This window comes from Hemicordylus capensis, chromosome 2 (genome assembly GCF_027244095.1).
Source record: "Hemicordylus capensis ecotype Gifberg chromosome 2, rHemCap1.1.pri, whole genome shotgun sequence".
In the NCBI taxonomy this organism is placed as follows: Eukaryota; Metazoa; Chordata; class Lepidosauria; order Squamata; family Cordylidae; genus Hemicordylus; species Hemicordylus capensis.
In genome coordinates, this window is record NC_069658.1 from 257,555,679 (window position 1) to 257,579,566 (window position 23,888).

A 23,888-nucleotide genomic window follows, 5' to 3' on the forward strand; every position below is an offset into this window, starting at 1 on the left:
CCCCACCCCACCCCAATTTTGGTGATTTTCCACACACACAAAATTGGGTGTGTGTGTGTGTTTGGTTAGAACATAAGAACAGCCCTGCTGGATCAGGCCCAAGGCCCATCTAGTCAGGCATCCTGTTTCACACAGTGGCCGACCAGATGCCACTGGGAGCCTACAGCAGAGGTTGAGGGCATGCCCTCTCTCCTGCTGTTACTCCCCTGCAACTGGTACTCAGAGGCATCCAGCCTGAGGCTGGAGGTGGCCCTCCGACTAGTAGCCGTTGATAGACCTCTCCTCCATGAAGTTATCCAAGCCCTTCTTAAAGCCATCCAGGTTGTTGGCTGTCACCACATCTTGTGGCAGATAATTCCACAAGTTGATTATGCGTTGTGTGAAAAAAGCTGTTGTTGGGGTTCTTTTTTTCTTTTTTCTTTTTTACAAAAGAGCCACAAAATGGCTCCTTTCAGCAAAATGGTGGCTGGAAATGCCCTTGTAGGTTATTTCTGGTCACCTAGGAATTGCAGATAGGCAGATTTTAACCCTTTTAAAAACTGTATATAATAAGGTCAGGTCTCCATTGGCCAACCACAGATATGCAAAACTATGGGTATTGGGATCACAGGTAACAAGGGCCACCTGTACAGTTATTCCACACTATGTTCAATGCATGTGTAGCAGTACACTTCCTAGCTATACCCTGCATTTGAGGAGGCCTGTCCCCAGGTTCACCTGTAAAATAAATGCATTACAGTCTTTCACACAAAAACATGTACTCTTTTATCTTAACATTTATATCCCATGCTTCCTCCCAAGGAGCCCAGAGCAGTGTATGTTCATCCTCACAACAACCCTGTGAGGTAGTTGAACACATGTACAGCATCATGTCTGAATACTATATACATCTATTATAGTTTCAGCATTCCATTGTTAAAGATGTGTGAGACAGATCACATCTACAATTTTAAACAGGCTGCAGGGGTGCATTACCTTGTTCAGCTTATATTTTCTGAAGAAATGTTCAGATTGATTTGAAGTGTCCTGCATTCGGGCAGGTCCCTTTGAAGATTATCCTCATGAAATTTCAGTTGAAAAAGATGAATAATAGCTGAGCTATGGTTCTTTGAAAAATGGCTCATCAAAAAATTGAATTGGGTAGCTTCTTGTCAGGTTTCTTTCAAACACACCCATTTTGGGAAGCAAAGTTCTTAGTGCTGCGGCCATTTTTACTTACAAGGTCTGTTGTATCAATTCCAGAGAGTAAGGAAGCAGATGCAGTTGGCCAGACCTGGCTCTTGGGGTTCTTCGTTGATAACATTTTTATTTTATTATTTCCTATAAGCAGCATAGAGACAGTCTCACACATTCTGAGCAGCATCTGCTCTTCCTTCAGTGAATTTGCCTTATCAAGTAGCTGCAACAAGGATCAGGCCTGATCTACAGGATGCTTAGGAGTCCCACTCTTGCGAGATAGGGATGAGGGGGTTGCCCTTTTATTTCACCTTCCTCTGTTAGTTTGACACCTGGCTTGGAATTTAGACAATGAGAGGGAATTTATTATAATTATACATTGTGTGGTATGTTTATGCTATAAAGAAGGTGGGGTCACTGTGTGCTGAACCATTTGATTGGCTGTAGTGACAGGAGGAGGTCATTGCTCAGTTTGTTATATCTTTTCATCTTTAAAAGATTCCCCTTAGGAGTTCTGGGGACTGTATTGGTTTGTATTCTTGTGAAAGGGGGAATTGGAGTGCTAGGGTTAGATTTCAAAAAATTTGTTGAAAATCTCTAGTGAACTATAAAGCTTGTTGGGTCACCTTGGGAAAATCTCCCTCCCCCTCTCTCTCTAACCTAACAGAGCAGAGGTGTTGTTAGGAGGGCCATGCTTTGGAACATCTGGAACTGAATAATGTGCAGTACCCTACTGGAACCATGAAGAGGCAGCCACTCCCAGTGCAGTCACGTCTGCTCAGTACTGTGCACTTCCAACGCAGGACAGGACCTCATTTATGGGAAGCAGAGTCCCATACTGCCCCAGAGATAGATGGAAAGGCATGCAAAGAGTGTTGGGAGGTATAGTCCTTTCCCCATAAAGCTCTATGGAGAGAAGTGCTGGAACAGACTACACTTCCCAGTACTTCCTGTGCACACCTCCACACCAGGGGTGTGCATGGACCGGTCCGGGGCCATGCAAAAGTCCTCTGGACCGGTCTGGAATTCGGCCGGTTCGGTGGGGGAGGGGGGAATGTGGCTTTAAGGGCAGGGAGGTAGTACTTAAAAAAAACCCCTGCCGCTCTTCCCCCTCCGGCGCTGGACTTTTCTAAAATGTTTTTGGTGCAGCAGAGTTCCTCCCTACCGCTCCTGCCCCCATAGTTGTCTTCCGCGTCGCTGCCGTGCGCATGCGTGGCACCAGCTTTTACTGCTTCTCAACTTGGAAGACAACGACGGGGGCAGGGGCGGCAGGGAGGAACTCTTCCGCCCCCAAAATGTTTTAGAAAAGTCCAGCGCCGGAGGGGGAAGAGCGGCGGGGGGGGGTAAGTACTACCCCCCTGCCCTTAAAGCCACACTCCCCCCAGTGCCGGACCACACCTCCGTGGTTTCATGCACATCCCTACTCCACACCAGAAACACTCAGTACTGCACAAAGACAGTAAGGGTATGCATGAACCACTCAATGTCGAGCCAATTCGCATTGAACTGGGCTGGTTCAGTGGTTCGATCACAAACCGAACCAAGGGTGGTTCAATCCACAGTCAAACTGAAACAAGCCCAATTCAAGCGGACCAGTTCAACATAGAAAAGCAGCTGCACAGGGGGAGCGGCAAGAAAGGTAATATAAGGTTCTTACCATCCAGCTGCTGGCGCCACTGCTCGATGCCCCCTAGTTCAGCCCAGTTGCCGCCGCATCCATCTTTAAGCCGGTCACCCACATGGCAGTGGTGCAGTTCCAGCTTCCGCGGAGGCCAGAACTGCACTGCCACTGCAAAGGCAGCCTACTTAAAGATGGATGTGGGGGCGATTGGGCTGCCCTAGGGTGTCGTGAGCAGTGGTGCCAGCAGCTGCACCAGGCCAGGTCAGCTGATAAGAACCTTAGACTACCTTTTTCACTGCTCCCCCATCGCCCTTTGGTGGATTCCCCGACCCCTTCATTTGTAAAAGGGAATCCTCACTGGATTCCCCTTTACAAGTATTGCCGCTTGAACTTCCAAACCAGTTTGGCTAAATGGACCAGCCAGTCGGTGTGACCGAACCAGTTTGGCAGTTCAGTTTAAATTCAATTTGAATTCGAACCAACTGTGTTTTGGGGTTTGTGCACACCCCTAAAAGACTGCACTGCACTGGAAGCAGCCTCCTTTGTGTGCTTCCAAAGGATTATTTGGCTTCAGACTTTTTGCAGCATAGCCCTGATTGCTAGGTACTAGAAGAATAACTAGGTATTTCTTTTTAAGTACTGAACTCAATGGAGCATGTATTGCCTTACATCATTACTGTCTGTGGCTTGAAATGAGGTATGCTGTGGTTAGTTTCAGCTTCACCATTATCTTAGAGCTAGATGGCTGGTAGAATGGTAGACTTAAGTCCCAGATGTGTCTCTTCACTGAAACACACACACACACACACACACACACAGAGAGAGAGAGAGAGAGAGAGAGAGAGAGAGAGAGAGAGAGAGTGTCTGAAGCCAGTATTGCATTTCATCAAGTATCCAACTGGCAACCAACACCATCCACATAGAATGCTGGAGTTGGACATGACCCTGAAGGTCATCTAATCCAGGCCTGCTCAACTTCGGCCCTCCTGCAGATGTTGGCCTACAACTCCCATAATCCTTGGCTATTGGCTACTGTGGCTGGGGATTATGGGAGGTGTAGACCAAAAACATCTGGGGGGCCTAAGTTGAGCAGGCCTGATCTAATCCATCCCCCTGCTCAGTGCAGGATGGCCACAGCCACATCTCAGAGTTAGGGCCACCATTCTGCCACTGTCAGCCATCTAGCTTTAAAGTAGTGCTGAAGCCGGAACCAAACACAATCCCATAGCATATCTATATTGTCTAAAAACCAGTGGTCTCCAACCTGGGGGCCTCCAGATGTTGCTGAACTACAACTCCATCAGACCCAGCTATAATTTATTGTGGTTGGGGATGATGGGAGTTGTAGTTCAGCAACATCTGAGGACCCCAGGTTGGGAACCACTGGTCTAAAAATTGTATCTGTTAAGGCTGAGGCCTTCAAATACGTCATGTCCTGGCATTTTGGAGCATGAGTGAAAGTGGAAAGCCCTTAACATGTCATGTTAAACCAAAACATGTTTTATCCATTGAATATTCTGTACAGTACTGAGGGTTTGCAGGAGCTGGGTGGTGGTGCTTCCTGGTAAGGACATGAAGAAGGTGTGGCTCTGGGAGTACCAATTCAATTAATTGACCCCATTTATGGGATCATGCTGATGGGGCATGCTGGTCTATTCTGACTCCCCTTTGTCAAAGTATCAAGTACTTTGTCGAAGTACCTTTCTTGTCTGGTTGTCAGTTTTCCTTCATTAAGAAAGCAAGAGCCCTGGATGCAATTCCCACATTTCCCAGGAGATAGCCAGAATAGCCCTGCTATGTGACCAGCTCACTCGTCTGAGACAGAGACTCAAATGCAAGAGGGGAGTGCTTGGGAATAGCTCTCCTGATCCTTATTTGGGGGTGGGGTTGCCAACCTCCCAGGAATTGGCCTCATTGTCCAGGTGACTATTGAAAGAGTCATGGAGATGTTAATATAATGGGCTTAATATTATGAACAATATTGGAGGACAATCCCTCTGGAGGCTGGAGTCAGAGTTGACAGTCCTGCTTCTGGATAGGAGTGTGCCCGAACCGGTTCGGAGGCCATGCTGGAGGCCTCCGAACCGGTCTGGTTCCGAACTGGTCCGGCGGCTCAGCACGGAGGGGGGTTGTAGCTTTAAGGGCGGGGGGGTAGTACTTAACCCCCCCCCACCGCTCTTCCCCCTCCGGCGCTGTAGTTTTTGTAAAAGTTTTTGGGGCGGCAGCGTTCCTCCCTGCCGCCCCTGGCCCCGTCGTTAGCCCTCCTGAGCTCAAGTACGCTACACGCATGCGCCCGTTCTGGCACACATGCGCACTCGCCACCGCCGCCGCGCGCGCTCTGTACACGTCACACGTGTACGGAGCACCAATAGAGCACCAATAGTCACCTACTACCCCCCACCCTTAAAGCTACAACCCCCCCCCGTGCCCATCCGGACCGGTTCGGAGGGATGCACATCCCTACTTCTGGATAGACTTGAACCCCGGTTCTTTTTTTTTAAAAAGGAAGCTCTGTCTGCACTCTGACCAAATGCAGGGCTGTCCTTAGGGCATGGCAAGCAGAGCAACCACCCCAGGCCCTGCTCTTCTAACCCCCATTAGAATTAACTGGAAGGGAGCCCCACACTGGCTGATTTGCCCCGGACCCCACACTCCTCCAAGGCTCTCTAAGGACAGCCCTGACCAAATGCACATAGTCTTTGTCAGCAGGAATAATTTGGGATGCACCAATTCCTGATCTGCAGGAAACAGAAAAGCTACCATATGTTGATGCCTGTGCAATCCAAATCAGGAAAATATATCTTTCAGCTCAGCAATCCTCTCCTCCCCATCACTACCATCACCATTCATTGCAAGCAAGGACACACACAAACAGGGCATACTGTACTAGCAAGCAGGAAAAACACATTCTCTGAGGCCTTGGAAAAGGTTCTGTTTTTCCATGAAGAGTTGAGGTTTGGAGAAGAGTTATTTTTTCCGGGCTGGGCACCCATTTTATTCTCCTCTTCCAGCTTTGCTTTTGCAAACCTCTGACTGCTTTCTGTCCTGGCTCCAGAATGAGAACTGCTACAGATTTTTCTTATTTTGCCCTGGAATAACACACTTATATTAGCTTCTCATACCACACACACACCCTGAGTGTGTATTTTTTCCTGAGAAACTTGGGGCTGTGGCGTTTTATTTGTGTGCCTTTTGCAGGGTGGATTGCTCATTAAAAGAACCTGGTTTGTTTACTGCTGAAGAAAAATAAGAAAAATAATCAGCTCATCTTCAGCTGATCAGACACATCAGAGTGTCTAAAAGAGTAGAGAGGGAAGAGATGAGGGTTGTTGGGTAAATTGCTTTTGAACCTCAGTTTTATTTATTTATCTGTCTGTCTATCTATCTATCTATTTATTTGATTTCTATACCGCCCTTCCAAAAATGGCTCAGGGTGGTTTACATAGAGAAATAATAAATAAACAAGATAGATCCCTGTCCCCAGCGGGCTCACAATCTAAAAAGAAACATAAAATAGACACCAGCAACAGTCACTGGAGATACTGTGCCGGGGATGGATAGGGCCAGTTACTCTCCCCCTGCTCAGTAAAGAAAATCACCACATTAAAAGGTGCCTCTTTGCCGAGTTAGCAGTTTTAAAGCTGAGGCTCACTTTCTTTTCCTTTTTCCTTTTCCCCCAACTCTAATGCAATATTTTCCTTCCTTCTCTTTCCCCACAGAGGAGAACCCATGAGGAAAAATATTTAGTCAGAAAATGGAATGGTTTTTTTTCCAGGTCCCACCCGTCTCCCCACATTTAAGACAGCCTTTTCTTTTTTTGTTCTTAGGGGGCTTCCAAGGCTCTTACAATGCAGACGGGATATTGGGTGCAACACACTTGTTACATAAAAACATTTCCTTTTGGAAAGTCTAGGAGATTTTCTCATAAGCCGTGAGGCTTAAAATCACATTGAACCATCCCTTATAGGGTTGCTGCTGGGTCCCAGGGTTTGACCTGAAGTTTCAATAGGAAGGAGTAAATTGGCAGGAAGGAGTAATTGGCAGGGTTGCCAATGTTCAACTGCCCAAATAAGGGACACGAGTGGGAGAGTATGTGGGAGTAATTGGGAGCCTGAGTTCTGTATGTGTTTCTACCATTTTCAACTTAAACTACAGTACAAGTTACAACTTAGATTGCTTCTCCTCTGCTTATTGATATAACCATGATTAGCCAAACTGGGTGTGATGCAATAATGTTTTCTAGAAAGAGAAGCGTTGTTAGCCAGTAAAAACAGGTTTCATACAGGAGGACAAGCTAGTAGTCATTGCTTGCATGATTTTTGTGATCCTGATACCTGGATAATGCTAAGCTAGCCAATCACTGATGGCTGCTAATGTTAATGTTTTTGTCTTTTCACCCAAGCTTTCCCAGCTTTTTAAAACTGTTTTTAATTTTATGGCTGATTTTATTTTATTTTATTTTATTTTATTTTATTTTATACATTTCTATACCACCCAAAATGCAAGTTCTCCATTTGCATTGTTTTAACTTTTTATATGTGCTTTAATTGTTTTATGAACTGCCCAGAGATGAAAGTTTGGGCGGTATAGAAGTTTAATTAATTAATTAATTAATTAATTAATTAATTAAATGTCCCCAATATGGGGCTGTTGGCAACCCTAAGCCTGCCAGAACTGTAGAGTTCTCTGGTAGGGAGGGAGAAGGGAAAGAAGTTGGGGCTCATTAATTACTCAATTATTAGTGAAAAAAACTGGTTTGATCTGAGCCATAGATTCTTCCCATTAGCTGAAAATAAGGGACAAATGGCATGCCATATGGAATAGTCAGTTAGGGCTGAAATAAGGGACGCCCCTGCTAATATGGGACTGTTGGTAACCCTACAGGCTCAGGGCAAAGGGACAGAATCAAGAGAAGAGGCTGTTTTTTGCTTGGCCTGATTGGGAGTTCTTTGCTGTTATCACCACGCTTATGCCTATCATCTCCCTGCCTCACTGGCATCCATCCCATCCCAACTGGGCTGCCCTGACTTACGAAGCACTGCCCCTCAGCTCCTAAGCTTTACCCCCTTAATGTTCTGAGCTTCTGGGGACTTGGAAACTCTACCCCCTAGCTTTGCTAGGGTTGATAACCTGTGATCTTAAACATACCTTATCAAAGAGCCAAACCAAGGATGTCCCTACAGGTAGAACCTAGGTGGGCTGTGACTGGTCATGAATGGCATGTCAGCAGTGGGACCTGACAGTCATTGGGCTTTTCCAAGCGGCATTATACCGAGCCCTTTTTAAAGCTTCCTTAGTATTTTCCTATCCATTCTGACACAAAGTCCATATGTGTCCCAGAGGCTTCCATGATCTCTTGTAGCTTCTCATCATTTTTTTCTGGCACATTTTCGTGCGAGAACTTTCCTTTAACTACATTCACTGCACCACTTGTAACTTTTGCTTATTACTTTAAAGTATTACTGTATTTACCTGAATCCAACAATAGGATTTTTCCAAGTTCTTTTCTGTTCGAAATCAGGGAGCCTTCTTAAATTCAGAGTCTTCTTCCTTTCGGATAAATACAGGTTTAACCTGTATTTTTAAAGCGGCTCGTCTTAAATTTAGTGTCTTTATTCAGGTAAATAAAGAAAAGTTGTGCCATAGAGTCAGTGTTGACTCCCGGCAACCACAGAGCCACATGGTTTTCTTTGGTAGAACACAAGAGGGGTTTACCATTGCCATCTCCCACGCAGCATGAGATGATGCCTTTCAGCATCTTCCTATATCACTCTGCCCAATATAGGTGTTTCCATAGTCTGGGGAACATACCAGCGGGGATTCGAACCAGCAACCTCTTGCTCCCTAGACAAGTTACTTCCCCACTGCAACATTAGGTGGAACATTCAGGTAAATACTGTGAGTAGAGGTTATGGGTTTGCAAGTACTGGCCAGCAGGTGGCACAGTAAATATAGCAAAAGGAAGTGAGGGCCCACTTCTTTTCCAAACAACCTTTTCAAATGGCATGGGGAGGACGGAAAGTTGCCAGCAGCCTTCTCTTTTCTCGTGCTTCTTGCGCGGGGAGAATCTGTCCATGAAAAGCTTGCAAGGGCAAGGTTGCTCCAAAAGAGCTGCCCGAACAGCAGCTGCAGCAAGAGACATCCTGCCTGAAGTGGCCACTTCCTCTTGCCTCATGAAAGGGCAGCCCCTGAATCCTCCCCAGCACCTGTTAGTGGGCACAAGCCTTGCCATGTCCCCCAGAATTTAGAGCAGGCCCAGGATTTTGGCTCTTCCACCAAGCGAATCATGTGATTCATGATTACCATTGTTGTTAGCCATCTTGATACCAAGTGGATAAGGCAAGATGTAGATCCCAATAATAAAGTAATACTGCTAAAAGTCACAAAAATTAATGCATCTAGTGATGACCACTAGCACAGTCCGCTTGACTTTAAAGGGGGATTAGACTCATTCATAGGGAACAGGTCATTAAGGGCTGTTGCCTGTGATGGCCTTAAGGAACCTCCATGTTCAAAGGTAATGTATCTCTGAATGTCAGTGGCGCTTTCCAGACTAGCTGCTCATCAGCAGCAAAATGCCTCCGTTCGGGCAAGTCTCATTCGGAACATAAACAGTAGGGGGAGCAGTCTCACAACAACTAACAGCCCCAAAAAACCACAACTTTTTCACCCCGGATATACAGCGTCCTTGCTCTATATCTCAGCAGTTAAATTCACAACAAGGCATTGGAAATGTGAACGGTATCCTGCTGTCCACATAGGGGCTGTGGTGTCATGACGCAGGAAGTGTGGAAGCACACTTCTGAGATACGTCCTGACCCCGTTGTAGGGTCTAGTCTGGAAAGTGCCTAGGGGAACAAAAGCAAGAGGACAATTGCCTCTGGAAAGCCTGCAAGAATGGCTGAAGGTATCTGGATGGCAGCTGTAGGAAGTAGTACCATAATAGAAAGTTAGAGTTGGAAGGGACCTTGGAGGCTGTTTACCCACTGCTCAGTGCAGGAGACTGCTACAGCATCCTTGTCATAGGGCTGCCGAGCCTCTGTTTGGAAATCTCTGTGCTGGGCTAGATGGGGTGTATCTATAAATGCAGCGGGGGGACTAGAAGGTAAATTTAGAGGGATCTCAAAAGAACAGAGACTATGCCCTTGTGGCTCTGGAGAACAGGAGTCTATCTTTCACATTTTACTCCGCTGTCTCATCTATAGGAACTTACGAACTTATTATATTTCCTCATTACTGACTGATTTCCCAGGTCATACAGATGCATTTTACGTCAACTATCTGCTCTCAGATCAGAAGGAGGAAGTAACATTTAAAGTTGCTAAGTTCTGTGAGGCAGCTAAGAAGGCTAGACAACAGATGGTAAACCAGATTATGCAAACGGGAAACTGCTGATTAGGATGAGTCCATGTTCCTGATTATATTATGTATATATTACTACTATATTATGTGTATTATTATGTATGTAAATTTTGGTCTATGACCGTAAATAAACATGATTGATTGAATGCAGTGGGGGGTGGGGCTCAAAGGCCTGGGGCCCCAGAGGGAGGGGGGCCACCAGGTGGGTGACAGCTTGCTCTTTGCTTGCCCCCCTGCACCTCTCTGAAAAAGAAGGCAGGGCCCACTCCAACTTTGCTATGCCCCTGGATGTACCTTTGGTCTGATCCAGCAGGGCTCTTCTTATGTTTTTAGCCATATTCAGAAATTGTGTTGTACCTGCACTCAGGTGTCAGTACACACGTTGTTTGAATGACTGTACTTGCATTTATTTTAAAAATGAACCTGGGTACAAGCCTCCTGAAATGCAGGACGCAGATAGGCAGTGTACTGCCGTACCTGTATTCAGCGTAACATGTAAATGACTGTTCCTACTTACAGATGTGTAGCCTGTACATAGACATTATTTCTCTGTGTAAACCACCCTGAGCCATTTTTGGAAGGGCGGTACAGAAATTGAATAAAAGCATCATCATCATCATCATCATCCAATAGATTATAATAGCTATAATCCAATAGCTTATAATAAAAAAGCAGGCTGGGTGAAAGAGGTCGAAAAATGTAACCAACAAATGCAAGATCTAATAATAACAGCAGAATTAATAAGTGAAAGAGCAAAGAAAATAAAAAAATTGGACTGCACCAGGCGACGATGAACTGCATGGCTTTTGGCTTAAACACCTAACAAGCCTCCATAAACAACTATCAAAACAGTTCAAACACATTTTGCAAGGAGGTGATATTGAACAATGGCTAACAACTGGCTATACCTCCCTCGCAGCTCAGGTGGAAGAGGAATGCTGCAAGTCCATCAAACAGTAGAGAAGGAGAAAAGAGGCCTTGAAGAATATATCAAGTACCGCGAAGAAGATTCATTTCAAATGGTCAATAATGAGAAACTATTCAACACCAATGAAACAAAGCAGACCTACAAGAAAGAACAATCAAGAACCGAGCAGAAAAAAGGAAAAAGAAGCCACTGCATGGTCAATATTTGCACAACATAACTGGAAAATCAGACATCACCAAGACCTGGCAATGGCTTAAGAATGGCTACTTAACTAAAGAAACAGAGGGTTTAATACTGGCTGCACAAGAACAGGCACTAAGTACAAATGCAATAACCAAAAGTCAAAAAATCCACAACAAACAGCAAGTGCCGCCTTTGTAAAGAAGCAGATGAAACAGTAGACCACCTAATCAACTGTTGTAAAAAGATCGCACAGACTGACTACAAACAAAGGCATGACAAGGTAGCAGGGATGATACACTGAAACATCTGCAAAAAATACAAGCTACCTGTAGCCAAAAATTGGTGGGACCATAAAATTGAAAAAGTTGAAGAAAATGAAGATGCAAAAATATTACAGGACTTCCGACTACAAACAGACAAACATCTGCCACACAATACACCAGATATAACTGTAGTCGAGAAGAAAGAAAAACAAGTCAAAATAATCAACATAGCAATACCAGGGGATAGAAGAATAGAAGAAAGAGGAGAGGAGAGCTGATCTTGTGGTAGCAAGCATGACTTTTCCCCTTAGCTAAGCAGGGTCTGCCCTGTTTGCATGTGAATGGGAGACTTGATGTGTGAGCACTGTAAGATATTCCCCTTAGGGGATGGAGCCGCTCTGGGAAGAGCATCTAGGTTCCAAGTTCCCCCCTGGCTTCTCCAAGATAGGGCTGAGAGAGATTCCTGCCTGCAACCTTGGAGAAGCTGCTGCCAGTCTGTGTAGACAATTCTGAGCTAGATGGACCTATAGTCCAACTCAGTATATGGCAGCTTCCTATGTCCCTAAAAAGAAATGGAAAAAATAACAAAATACAAAGATCTAAAAATTGAAACTGAAAGGCTGTGGCAGAAAAAGACCAAAATCCCATTGGTAATTGGCACCCTAGGTGCAATTCCAAAACAACTTGAAGAGCACCTCAACACCAAAATGTTGGGGCCACAGAAATCACCATAGGGGCCACAGAAATCACCATCAGCCAATTACAAAAAGCAACTTTACTGGGAACAGCCTATATTCTGCGACGATATCTATAATAACAGCAACAACACTGATAATAAAATTCAGCCATCCCAGGTCCTTGGGAAGGACTCGACGTCTGGATAAAACAAACCACTCAATAACACCTGTCTGACTGTGTAAATAAAATAATAATAATAATTTTATGTCTAAAAGTGTTAGACATAATGTGTGATGAGGACTTGAGTGGGAGCTTTCCTTTCTATACACAGAATTTTCCGTCGTTCTGTGGGTTTTAGTCTCATTGCTCCATTTGAACGAACAGCAGCATGTGAACCTTAATGACTTGTTCTCCATCAATGAGTCTAATCCCCCTTTAAAGTCAAGCGAACTATGACAGCGGTCATCACTACATGCATTAATTTGTGTGACTTTTAGCAATATTACTTTATTATTGGAATCTACATCTTGTATTATTTATTCATTCATTCATTCATCATTCATTCATTCATTTAACTTAGATACCACCCAAACTTTTGTCTCTGTGCAGTTAACATATCCACTTGTTATCCCGTTTCCCACCTAGAGGCATTGGGTGGGCCACTGTGTGAAACAGGATGCTGGAGTTGATAGGCCTTAGGCCTGATCCAGCAGGCCTGTTCTGATGTTCTTATGAAAGAAAATTGTGTTTAAAAAGAACTGAAAGACTGAATTGTGTTTTAGAAATGAAATGTCATATCAAATGTAATTACAATACCTCAAGGCAGCTCTGCCTTGGTTCTGCAAGCAGCTGCTCCAGGTCTTCCACAGACTCGGCACTCCTCCTCCAGTTCTTCTTTTCCGGTGATCCCAGAATTATTAACAAGAAAGGAAATAAACCTGACTTGCAGGCAAACAGTGTTGCAATATTACATTTGTCTGGAAGCATCACTTTTCACGGCCGCCAATTCAACCACAACCCCAAAAGGCAGACAAGCCATGACAGCCCCAAACCATTACATTTTACGGTCTTTGTGTCTAATTACCTGTCAGTGAGTCACCTTCTAATATCACTGACATCAACAACCCAATTAAGATATGCTGTTTTCAATGGTGCGGATCCACACTTTGCTGACTTTTCACATGTCACCACAAAATATGCCACCACAATAACACTCAGCAGCTGAGCTCACCAGAGACTTCAACTAGTTCATAAGAACGTAACTTAAGAACAGCCTTGCTGGATTAGGCCCGAGGCCTATCTAGTCTAGCATCCTGTTTCCCACAGAGACCCACCAATAATCATTGGGCTAGTTTGGGCAATACCTTCAAGTCAATGATACCTTCAAGCAAAGGAGGATAGAGTTAGTCTTTATACATGCCCTATGTTCTCTGTAGTCACCTAATGGTGCAGCGGGGAAGTAACTTGCCTAGGGAGCAAGAGGTTGCCAGTTTGAATCCCCAAACACCTATATCAGGCAGCAGTGATATAGGAAGATACTGAAAGGTATCATCTCATACTGCACGAGAGATGGCAGTGGTAAATCCCTCCTGTATTCTACCAAAGAAAACCACATGGCTCTGTGGTCACCAGGTGTCAGCACGGACCCGATGGCACAACTTTATGTTCTCCATAACTGGAGCGCATTGATTTCAAAGGTTTTGGGTCATCCTGCTCTGGGTAGAAAGAGGCTGATAGGCTTTATGGGAAGGTACAGAAGTGGATGAAGATCCTGGGCAGTTCAGACACCAGTTTGGGAACTCATGCTGACCCCAGTGGCGCACCCAGGACATTTGGGAGCCCAGACCTGAAGAGCTTTGGAGCCGCCCCCTCCCATCACGATGGGGGGGGTGAGGAGAAATCCCCCCCTTTTGCAGTGTAAACCCCGCCTCAACCACCACTGCATGGCAGTGGCACTAGCTGCGGGGAGCGGGGAGAAAGGGGAGCGATCCCTTTTACCAAGATCTTTACCCGGGGGGAGGGGGGGATGGAGCATAGCGGTGGTGGTTGCAGGGAGGGTGGGAGGGCGAGGAGGGGAGAGTTCCCCCTGTTACCGTCCGGGATAGAAAGTGGCAACCTCCTTCCAGCTCTGCTCCCTCCTAGTTTTTAGTACATATGGGCCTAAGACTTTTCAGGCTCCTGAGAAGATGATATAAGCTCAACCACTCACATAGACTACTGTGCAAAACTGAAATGGTTCTTTCACATGGCCTTCTCATCCTGAGGTCTTCTATGTTTGCCTTTTTAAAAGGCAGCACACAACTGGATGGTGCATTTAATTAGCCCCATTCTAAAATGTGCATGAAGGCTGGGGACTCCAAAAAAGGCAAAAAATGGTTCTTTGCTGTTTCCAGGATGCAGTTGTGCTGGCAGAATCTAAACCTTGCCCTGCCCTGCTTCCAACAGAGTGAGTCATATGTGCGGAGAATTGCCTCCACATTTTGCCGTAAGGAAAACTCCGCTTGGAGGGCCTTTCTGCACAATGGTGAGGAAAGTTTAAAAGAATCCAATGAGCTTTGCAAAATTTTGCAGAGACTTTTCAATGTTTCTGGAGTTTCACCACCAAATTCTGCCAAAAGTAAACTTTGAGGCAGCTTTGGAGGGCCATTGTCAAGCAAGGCATCTGTAGGAAATTAAGACTGGCTAAGCGTGCTTAGAATTGTTCCAGACAGAAAGAAGGGAAAGCAGCCCAGGGCTACTTGTTAATCTGCTGCCCAGTGGGGGAGAAGCCCCACTCTTCTGAAGTAATCACCTATTGCCCCGTTTTCCCCCAGCCATTCATTTCAGAAGAGGGGTGAATTATTGAGGCTGAATACCAGGAAAGCTGGTTGCAATATTTGGGGGAGCCTTCAGTGACAGAGAGGCTAATCAATGCTGTTTTAATTATTTGTTGGGAGGAAGCGGCTTTGAACTCGGGTGGAAAGTAGGGGTGCAAATGTTTCAAATAAATTCTAAGCATAATTCTATCCCTGTCAACAAGACCAAAGATTGTCAGAAGACTGTCTGGCCCCCATAGCTGGAAAGGTGGGAGTATCTGGGGCAAAGGGGGCAACAGGCAGGTGGGAAGGCAAACCGCTGAGAAGCGCAAAGTGTCTTCCTTCACTGAATTGCACCGACCGAGAGATTTCAGGAGAGCTGAGGAGGCAGGGGCGTGGGATTGGCTCTTGGAGATCACCCAATTCCCAGGACCAGGAAGATTCTGTCTTTGTTCTGTTGGTCTCCTGAAACTGCTTGCCGTTTCCACCTTCAGTCCACAGGAATGCTTGATCAAGACCTACAGCACTGGTCACAAACTCCCCCCCACCCCTGGCAACTTTGCACTGGTATGTGAGGCCTGACTCCTGAGCAAAGTGAAGCAAAAGCAGAGGGTGGGGGCACGAAAGGCTGCTTCCGCAGCTTAGCCGGAGCAAGCCTCCTGGGAGTTATTCACACTTGGCTTCAGGGTAAACGTTGAGCGAAGCCGCTTCGAAGTACACTCGCAGCATTGAGGGAAGCAGCCCCTCCCCTCTGCTCTCGGTTTTCTTTTGAAACAAGTCCACAGGCAGGCATCAGTGTTTTCCTTCTAGCCAAGGGGGAGGGGGAGACCTCCCTGCAGTGACAGATCTGCATTTCTGAAGAGAGCATGCCTCTTATCATGCTAAGGATTCTACATCAGTGCCTCTCCCATTTGCTCCAGCGTTTTCAGAAAAAATAGCTTAAAACCAGCATTTTAAAAACCTGGACATATGTCAAGATAAGCTAGAATTTGCATCACAAAGCCTGGTTTGTGTGTGGAGTGGGACCAAAAATCTTGAAGGGACATCAAGGTAAGTTTGGCTGGTGTGTGAACACATACACTCTCTTCTGAAGGAGATTCGGGGCAGAAGCCCTGTGTGTAAAGCCTCCCAGTTGCCCAAACAAGTGAGCCTGACCCAGAAGCATTTTTATTATAAGGGTCAGATGGTATCGGTTGACACTGGCCTATTTGCCCAAGGAAGCTTCCTTGGCTAGTAGTTCCCTCTTTTGGTCAGTGACATGAAGCAGTGCCCCTGCCTGACATCTCTCAGGTCACCAAGATTCACTGCAGGCTCAAGTTCAGGGTGTCAGCTACAAAAAAAAAAAAAAAAAAAAAGGCTTCCAACCAGTGTCCTCTCTATTTTTTTTCTTATCTGTGTGAAGAATTAGTTTTGTTCTGGGCGGCAGTATCAAGGCAGTGTGTGCACACATGCATTCAGAGTGGTGCATTCCTGATTCAGCCTGAGCGGGATCTAAAATTAGCTGAGTGGACATCAAAAACCATGTGAGCATGCACACATGTGCACACCTTAGAGGGAACACTGCTTCCAACAGCCCATAGCTCGAACAGACTGTGGGTTGCTCAGCCGGAATAGGATACACGTTTTCCTTGCACCTGTACAAATGTTGGCATTGCTGCTTTCTGCAAAAACCTACAGGAAACAGGCTGTAGGAATAGGATTCCTCCTGCTTACCCCATCCCATAAGGGAAGTGCCACTAACCCCACTGAGATTATCTCAGTGTCCTTCCAGCTGATCCATGGAAGCCTCAACCAGCTGCATTCCTTCACTTACTCACTCACTCTCTCTCTCTCTCTCTCTGCCCTAGGATCAGCTCTGCAATGTTTGAAATGCTCATTCACCGTTTTTGACATCCCCTGCCACACCTCAACCGTCACCTGCGAAGAGGGTCAGGTCTGTGCTACCATCCATGGAAGAGCAGGTAAGATGGCTGCTTCATCTTCTTAATTCCCCCTCCCCGCCGCTTTCCTATTTTAGCTCCTGTTATGTCTCCTAACATAACACTGTTTCTCTGTGATAAGCCTTTTGAGATTAGTTTTAAACATAGGGGAGGAGCCAGTAGGTACATATGAAGCTGTCTTATATCGAGTCAGGCTATTGGTCCAGCTTGCTCAGTATTCTTTGTTCTGACTGGCTGCAGCCAGTTTGAACAAAGACTGGCTCCCTCGCTCAGAGGTAGAGATGTCTAGTACACACATGTGCAAAGTATGCACACTCCACCCCAACAAAAAGCCAGGTTTTCCCTTTTAGTCTACCTTTTAGTCCCTTTTAAAAGGTTTTCCTAGTATCCTGCCTCAACTAGATGCTGCATCCATAATACCTATAGCAAGAGACCTGACTACCCTTAAGTTGGAAGTTCAGGGTTTTTGTTCTCCAGTACCATGTTGTGTGGTCACTAAGAGTCGACACCGACTTGATGGCACTTAATCAGTCAATCACCATACTGTAGATAAAGTTATCAGTTTTGAGGCAAACTTGGAAGTTCCCTACTCTGTGAAACATCCAAGGAAATGAGCATATGCTGCCATATACCGAGTCAGACCATCTAGCTCAATATTGCCTACACAGACTGACAGTGGCTTCTCCAAAACTGCAGGCAAGAATTTCTCTCAGCCCTATCTTGGAGATAACAGGGATGAAGCTTGGAACCTCAGATGATCTTCCCAGAATGGCTCCATCCCCTAAGGGGAATATCTTACAGTGTTCACACTTCTAGTCTCCCATTCATATGCAACCAGGGTGGAGCCTGCTTAGCAAAGGGGACAAGTCATGCTTGCTACCGCAAGACCAGCTCTCCTGTGGGAGATGTTTTTTATAAAACCACTGAAATTTCTATGCTATTAATTTTTCAACACCAAACGACGACCTTTTTATTCCCTCAGGCTTGTTTGGGGTTTTAGTTGCTGGTTTTAATTGCAGTGATGTTTTTGTAAATGTAAATTAAAGATGTGCACTTGTGGGTCTGCAATTGGAGGCTGTAATGGGGGGGAAAGAACAGCTGCCCTTGGTTGCCAAGCTAGAGGTATGTAGAAAGAGTTAATGATGTGCAGAACCAGTTTGATGACGAACCAATCCACTGCAAACTGGGCCAGTTCAAGCGGTTTGATCACAAACTGGTTTGAGCTGATTCATTGGCCCAGCCGATGGATTCTGCCAAAATGGTTTGTGGATCTGTACTTCGGACCGAATTAAATCTGAATTCGGACCGAACTGCACCAACCAATCTGTGCACACCCCTAGAAAGAGTAGTGACTGTGGCAACAGGACTATCTAGTAATAAACATGGCAGGAGGGGGGAGGATCATGGTCTACTGTCCTCCCTCCTCTCCTAAAAATCACCCTCCTGTAAAACTGCTTATCTTGCAACAGTAAATGAGTATTCATTTGAAGCACTCCTCTACACACAGTCCAAAAACTAATATTTGGGTCTCATTTAGAGGAGCAGTTCATACAAACACACACACACACACACCTGCATGCTAGGAGTGGACAGAGGGAGGGATCTGCATACTATGCAATGGTTTGTATGTGTGGACAAAATTAGTATCTGAACTAACCCAAAGACCACTGTCAGTCTCCAGCCTGACCTGTGTTTACTCCAGGTCTGCCAGTTATTTCTCTTTCTGCCCCAAACCTTTACAGAAGTGGTATGAGTTGGGGGGGGGGGCTAAGTGTGGAGCACAGGGCAGCTGCCCAGGCATGCTTGTTGCTAGATCTGCCCACCTCATGAGCTTTGTCTTCTTCCTGTAGCTGGCCACAAGCTTATCAAGAAGAGGAACTGTGTCGATCAGCAGAAATGCAACCAGAACGAGACTGCATCCTTCCTAGGGGTCAGCTACGTCACCACTTTTAACTGCTGCGAAGGCGACTTCTGCAATTCGGCTGCCACGGTGCCCTCGGCCCAGCTCTCCCTGCCCATGGCCTTGGCTATGTTGGGCGTTTGGCTCACTCGCTTCCTCTAATCCCTCTCCTCAGGAAGGAGAGCAAGCAGTTTCTACAGTGGGGGACAATAAATTTACCAAACACTGTGTAAAATAGCTCTTCCCCTCCTTTTCCTTTTTCCTCTTTAAGAGGCATTTGTTAATTAATTGAGGTTTGTATTCCTCATAATCCTTTGCTATCTTAAAACATATGAACTAAGTATACGTTGGTTGTGGGAAAGGTTTGGGGGGACTAGAGATGTGTTTGGAGAAGAAAGTCTCTCTTCCTTTCCCTTTTCTGTTGTCTCTTTATCCCTGACCTTGGTTCTTTCATTCTGGGTATTCATGCACAAATGAGCAATTTTTACCATCCCCTTTACCACACATCTGCACTCGAGCAAGTACACATCTTGCTCAAGTTCCACAAGGAGATATAGATTAGGGTGAACCAACACAGAATGAAATATCATCTGCTGATAGTCCACTTGGCAATTTGTAGTAGATCACAAGGGTTTCTGATTCCCATTAGCTTAAAAATATCCAAAACAGAGTCACCTTTGATCCACATTAGTCTGCTGAAACGAAGAAAGTTCAAGGAAAAACCAGGCATGGGTTTTTGTGGCAAGGACTGTGAGCTCCATCCTAGGACTGTAGGCAAATTCCCGAGCCAACCATGTGCTCAGTGGCACCCTGTGCCTTAATTCTAAGTGTATGTCCACCTCCTGGAGCTACAATTTCACACCTGGTGTACCTCAGTTGGTGTACCTCAAGGTTTTTGTAAAAACACAAAATAGATCCTCCGGGCCTCAAGCCTAGTTAGTTTGGTCATCCAGGCTCACTTACCAAGTGATTTGCAGCCACACTGTTGTAAATAGGTAATCACTTGGCAAAGAAGTGCCTCCATCCACCTGTATAAACTTTATCCCAAGCTAATGCCAACAAGGTCAGCCACTTGCTAAGGCCCCAAACCATTTTAAGAGTGAACTTAGTGAGGGGTGGGGGGGGTGGGGGTGTACCACTGCAAGGAACTCTGGGACATACTCTCACTTTGTAGGAGACCTGCCTTTGTTGTCAGCCAGAGTCTCCTCCAGTGGAGTTCTTTGAGGGCAATAAAAACCTGGAACTGAATCTTGTATTATCGTTCATCCTTCTTTTTCATCACCTTTCTCTTGCATTTCATTTTTCCATTACTTTTTGTTTTCCCTTCATTTCTCACTTCTTTTCATTCATTACAATCCCTTTCTTTCCTTTTCTTCTTAATATATATGCTTAAACTTTCTTTGTCTCTTCCTTCTCAGCCTTTTCAACCATTTACAGTTCCTCCTGCTTTTATTTCCTTCCTGTTCTCCCTTTTTTCATTAGCACTCCAAGTTCTTCCATTTAAATCCACTTACTGTATCAACATGTATTTTTTATGCCCCTCCCAAGAGCCTGTGGTCAACTTTCATAACTCACACACAAAATATGCTGACCACTCCTTGCTTTAAGCATGGCTCTGGGATTCATCCTGTTTTGATTCTTTATCTTTCCCAGACAGCAAGCTTTACTGCGGCTTTATTGTGGCTTTCTTTACCCCTGACATATATCAGGCTAGGCTCTAATGCACAATGAAAAAGCCAAATTGTGTGTCAAGTGCTCCCCAATATCTCGCACAGACTTCGACATGAATCCAGCCGATGTGCGAACACACACCCTCAATTCCTGTGGGAAAGAGAGCTAAAAGCCTCGTCTGGGGATGCTTCTGATGACAGTAACGTTTCATTGAGGAAGTATTCCAGAATGTAGATATTCCCCCTGCCCCAAAGTGCACTTTTTTTTTGGCATTGGGGGTGTGCCCTTCAGCAGATGCCAGTGTTTGAATACGGAAACCAAATATATCAACCAAACTGATAAATGTCTTTTTTTAAAGGTATGCAAGTTATATATGTTGCCAGTACACTGATCAAAATATAACAGCTCCACAACTGTCTGTCCATAAGGCAAACATTTAGACCCAGATGGGTGCTAAATGTACATTGTAACTGTTCTGCAAGCATCCAGCTGTGCAACTTCTGCTCTGCACACACATCTGGAAGGATTGTTGAGCTGAGCCTCCATTTCTGTTCCAGCTACACCACAAGCTGTTGTAGGCATGCCTGTGTGCAGCCACGTACTTCAGAATTCAGAGTCACACTCGGCTACTGGAATCTTGTCTTCAGATGTTGGCTGGGCAGCATTTCAAGCAAAATGCCCTATCAAGCCCCACATTCAGACCTTCCTCGTGCCTTCATATGCTGTTTGTGGGCTTAGGCAACTGGTGATGGACTAGGCAGATCCTTTGTCTGATTCAGCAGGTTTCTTCTGGCTTCCTTAAATTTGTTTCTCACAAATAGCAGTTCTGCCAACAAGGCATCCATTTCATGCCAACAATATAAATAAAGATCTGGAGACCATTCCAAAAGCTATATTTCAGGACTCTGGAGTGAGCAAATAAATAGGTTTTATGTCTTTCCTTACACTGAAGTACAGCTGAAATTGAAAATTTTGCATCAGTTTCAAATTACCAGTTTTTTAAATTCAAAATTTAGTTTTCACATGAAAATCCAAGTACATGAATTGAGATAACATTTTCCCTTCCAAAATTCATATTTAGTTATTAAAGCTCGGGAGCTACCCAGAAAATTACATCAAAAAATCACTTTCTATTTCCTTATCAGCAATAACAGCTTGAGAAATATTTGCTATTTAAGGAATAGACGGTTAGATACTAGAGTTTCACGTTTTGCTCCGGAGGGCAGAGGTGGATGCGGGGAAGAGAATGAAACTCAAAGGCACACCTGCACCTTACCCCCAAAGAGCTGAACATTCATTCAGATTTATACATTTCAAAATTTGGATTTGAAGGCTGAGATTTCATATGAAATCCAAACATTTTGGAATTCATGTGAGACACTTTCCCTTTAAATTAACTGTAGCTCTAAAGAATATCTTCATTTCTAGAAAAATAAATACGATTCCACATATTTGAGTTTCTTTCCCTCGCCCTCTTTCTCACTTCAACATTGCCTCATTTTCCTAAGATAATTATCATGTGCACCTGACAATGGCATTCATTTTTTAAAAAATATTAATTCTAAAGCTGTTGCTACAAAACAAAATAAAAATGAATTTACTCTACAGTACTCTAAAGATATTTTTGCTAAGATATCTCAGATATGGAGAAAGTAGCCTCCCCAGGGGCAGATTAGAGTCTGTAATCTCTAAAAGTGATCTGCTTCCCTGTTTTGGGTTGCTACTTGCCCCAAAACATCTGGAGGCAGATCTTTCAGCAAATATCGCTACTATTTCCACCCAGGCAGGCAAATGCAAGATGGCTTTGCAGTCACAGTCACAGCCAGCTCGCCAATGAGGCCAACTGAGGTCGCTGCCTCAGGTGGCGGATGGCCGGGAGGCAATCCCCATCCCTGTCAACCACCTCCATGCAGTCTACATCCAACCCATGCAGCCAGCCACCTCCGTGCAGTCTACAACTGCATCCCTACCACACCCAGAAGTGCACCAGTGGTGGACTGCTACACCTCTTCTTCTTTTGCTCTCCTTCCTTCTTTTTTAAAATGGTGGGAACCAGGAGGAAGAAGAATTGTGGAGAAGAGAATGTAAGCTACAGCAGTCTAGCCCACACTCTCATCTCCCATTCCTCTTCCACACTCTTTCCCTCTATCAGAAACAGTAGGAACAAGAGGAAGAAGAGCAGTGGTGCTGGTGCACTACTGGCCAAAAGGAAGAGCCTGAGGGAGGGAGAGCAACAGTGGTATTAGTGCTCTACTGGGTAACGGAGGGTGTGCAGCTGCCACCAAGTAGAAAGGCTGATTTGGTGCCTTGTAAGATGGAGCAGTCCCTTGTCATGCTGCCTCAGATATTGGTGGGGGCTTGGGCTGGCCCTGTATACAGTGCTTCCCTCTGGTGGCATCTCTGAGACCGGCAATGCTTCAGCTGGCAAGGCTCCAGTTGCTGTTCTGTTTTTTCTGAATCCGTGCCAAATAAAGTTTGGTTTGATGCTCGCTTCTTCTGCCTCAAGGTCTCTCATTGCTCTCACATTGTTCAATCGGAGCTTGCAGGCTTTTCTGCAAACCCCCATCTAGCAACCTAGCTGAGTTCTGGTCAGCAGGGCCTCCTGGCTCTGGAAGCAGGCTGCCAAATGCTGCCCCTCCCCGCCCCGTTCCTGCCCCACTACACCTTACTTGGCAACTGACAATGAGTTATGGCCAGTCATCAAGCATGAGTATTCTTCCTCTCATGGGGAATTTGAGAAGGAGAAGGGTGGGGGAGCAGAAGCAGTAGTGGAGGCGAGAGCTATGTTTGAGCATCTCTTCTCCTCTTCTTGCCATCTATAGTAGTGGTGGCAACAACAGCACCGGCTAGCAATGTCTGGGGGATTGTGCTCCCAGATGGAATAGCCTGTCAGCCTGTCACCTGAGCTGACTCCGTTCAACTCATGGAGGGACCAGCCCTGTTGATCAGGGCTGTCCTGAAGGATTGTCCAGGCTCTGGAATGGTTGGAAGAAACCAGAAGATCATATGCAGAATGCACAACCCCCCATTGCACACTCAACCAAAGTGTTTTTCAGTTCATAGGAGAGGACAAGGCACACCTGCATGCACACAGCCCCCTGAGAGCACTGACATCCATAAAGCTAAAGCATTAGAGTGCCTGCCTGAACGTCTATAATTGTGGCAAAGCCCAACATCCTGAACAAGGATGGCCAGCTCTCAACCTGGATGGTCAGATTCTCCCCAGACCCATATGTTACCATTGCTCCATGAACATTAGCTGGGAAGAATGTCCTCTGCCCCATGCTGCTTAGCATGAGTCTTCCACACTGAAGAATATCTCCTTCCATGTGCTCCAGAAGCCACTGCATTAGGGATGTGCCACTGAACTG

The 23,888-nt window shown here is 45.5% G+C and overlaps 1 protein-coding gene across 1 annotated transcript in view; it reads left to right on the forward strand.

The window, feature by feature from the left end:
* Positions 1-23,010, forward strand: part of LOC128347348 (sperm acrosome membrane-associated protein 4-like) — a 38,753-nt gene extending 15,743 nt beyond the window's left edge. The window contains exons 2-3 of the mRNA XM_053301837.1: positions 16,854-16,967; positions 18,797-23,010. Coding sequence (XP_053157812.1) covers positions 16,854-16,967; positions 18,797-19,008 — 326 coding nt within the window. The 3' untranslated portion in view covers positions 19,009-23,010. The remainder of the gene's footprint in view (positions 1-16,853; positions 16,968-18,796) is intronic.
* The last annotated feature ends 878 nt before the right edge of the window (positions 23,011-23,888 follow it).